Here is a 1,291-nt window from a genome sequence, read left to right on the forward strand (position 1 = left end):
ATTATTATTATTATTATTATTATTATTATTATTATTATTATTATTATTATTATTATTTAAGATTCACTGAGTAGAGTGGCGCATCTTCATTCACTGACTTTACTGCAAACATTTTCTGAACTGATCTCAAAGGACAGAGGAGTTAGAAAGTGACAGAGAGAGAGAAAGGGAAGGAGGGAGGGAGAGAGAGAGAGAGAGAGAGAGAGAGAGAAGGGAAGAGGCGGGTGGGCAGACACCGGAGGAGAGATAGAGGCTCGCAGAGTGGAGAGCAGGTCTGCAGTCTGAATCTTGGCGTCGCGCAGACCCCGAGACGACGCTTCGTGGCCGCTCGCTGCGATAGATGCTGGGATTACCACAGACAGACCTACCGCATCCTCCGACCACTGACTGAACACGCTCCGAGGCTGCGGGCTCGAAAACTTCTCCAAGCCGTCGAGGAAAGAGGTTTTCTTTTTTTTGTTGTTGTTTTATTTTTTTCTCTTCTTTTTCTTCTGTTCTTGGATCATTGGATAACATCTCCCTGGACGGGGCGCTTTTTATGAATCTCTGTCTAATGACGAGCTCAAACGTGGATTTACTGGAAGTAAAATCAACCTAATGTATAGATTAAAGAAACGGAGGAACGACAGAAATTGAGAGAGAGGGAGCTCTGTTGGATTTGGGTACCATCAGTTACATTTCTGGAACGGAGGAGAGATTTTCGTGATCTTATTTATTAATTTCATTTTGGAGGTGGTGGGTAAATCACTGGCCAATTCTCTCTCTCTCTCTTTCTCTCTCTCTCTCTCTCTCTCTCTCTCCCCCCCATCCACCGACCCCCACCACCACCCTACGGTTTGCCTTTTAGGTGTGAAATCTATCTTATCAGAGAGAGACTCCGAACCCCCTTTTGGTCCCCCGCATGACATGGTTCAGTCCAGCTGTGAGATCCGAGCCTCCTCCATGCATTGGGATTTTTCTCAGCTCCGACACCGAGTGAATCTCCCTTTTCTGAGCATCTGAGAACTCATCGTGCCTGCCAGAAAAAAAAGAAAAAGAGAGAGAGAGTGTGTGAGAGAGCCCCTGCCATGACCGCCACTTCAAATCGGGATCGGGACGGAGCACCGGGACTTGGAAGGAGAGCGGAATCCGTACGCAGAAAGGGAGATGATGGCATTGGGATTTTAGTAGCTCCGATGAAAGCTGGAGCTCAGGCGCGCTGTTGTCGGAGCCGGGTGCTGGTCTTCTACGTGGGGCTGCTGATGCTGGTCGCAACAGTTGAGGGTGAGTTTTCTCTCCCTTCACAACCCCC

General features: G+C 48.0%; 1 protein-coding gene across 1 annotated transcript in view; it reads left to right on the forward strand.

The window, feature by feature from the left end:
- The first annotated feature begins 242 nt into the window (after positions 1 to 242).
- Positions 243 to 1,291, forward strand: part of csmd2 (CUB and Sushi multiple domains 2) — a 245,362-nt gene continuing 244,313 nt past the window's right edge. The window contains exon 1 of the mRNA XM_017307349.1: positions 243 to 1,263. Within this exon, the coding sequence (XP_017162838.1) occupies positions 1,068 to 1,263 (196 nt within the window). The 5' untranslated portion in view covers positions 243 to 1,067. The remainder of the gene's footprint in view (positions 1,264 to 1,291) is intronic.

The sequence above is a fragment of the Poecilia reticulata genome, linkage group LG11 (assembly GCF_000633615.1).
Source record: "Poecilia reticulata strain Guanapo linkage group LG11, Guppy_female_1.0+MT, whole genome shotgun sequence".
NCBI lineage: Eukaryota > Metazoa > Chordata > Actinopteri > Cyprinodontiformes > Poeciliidae > Poecilia > Poecilia reticulata.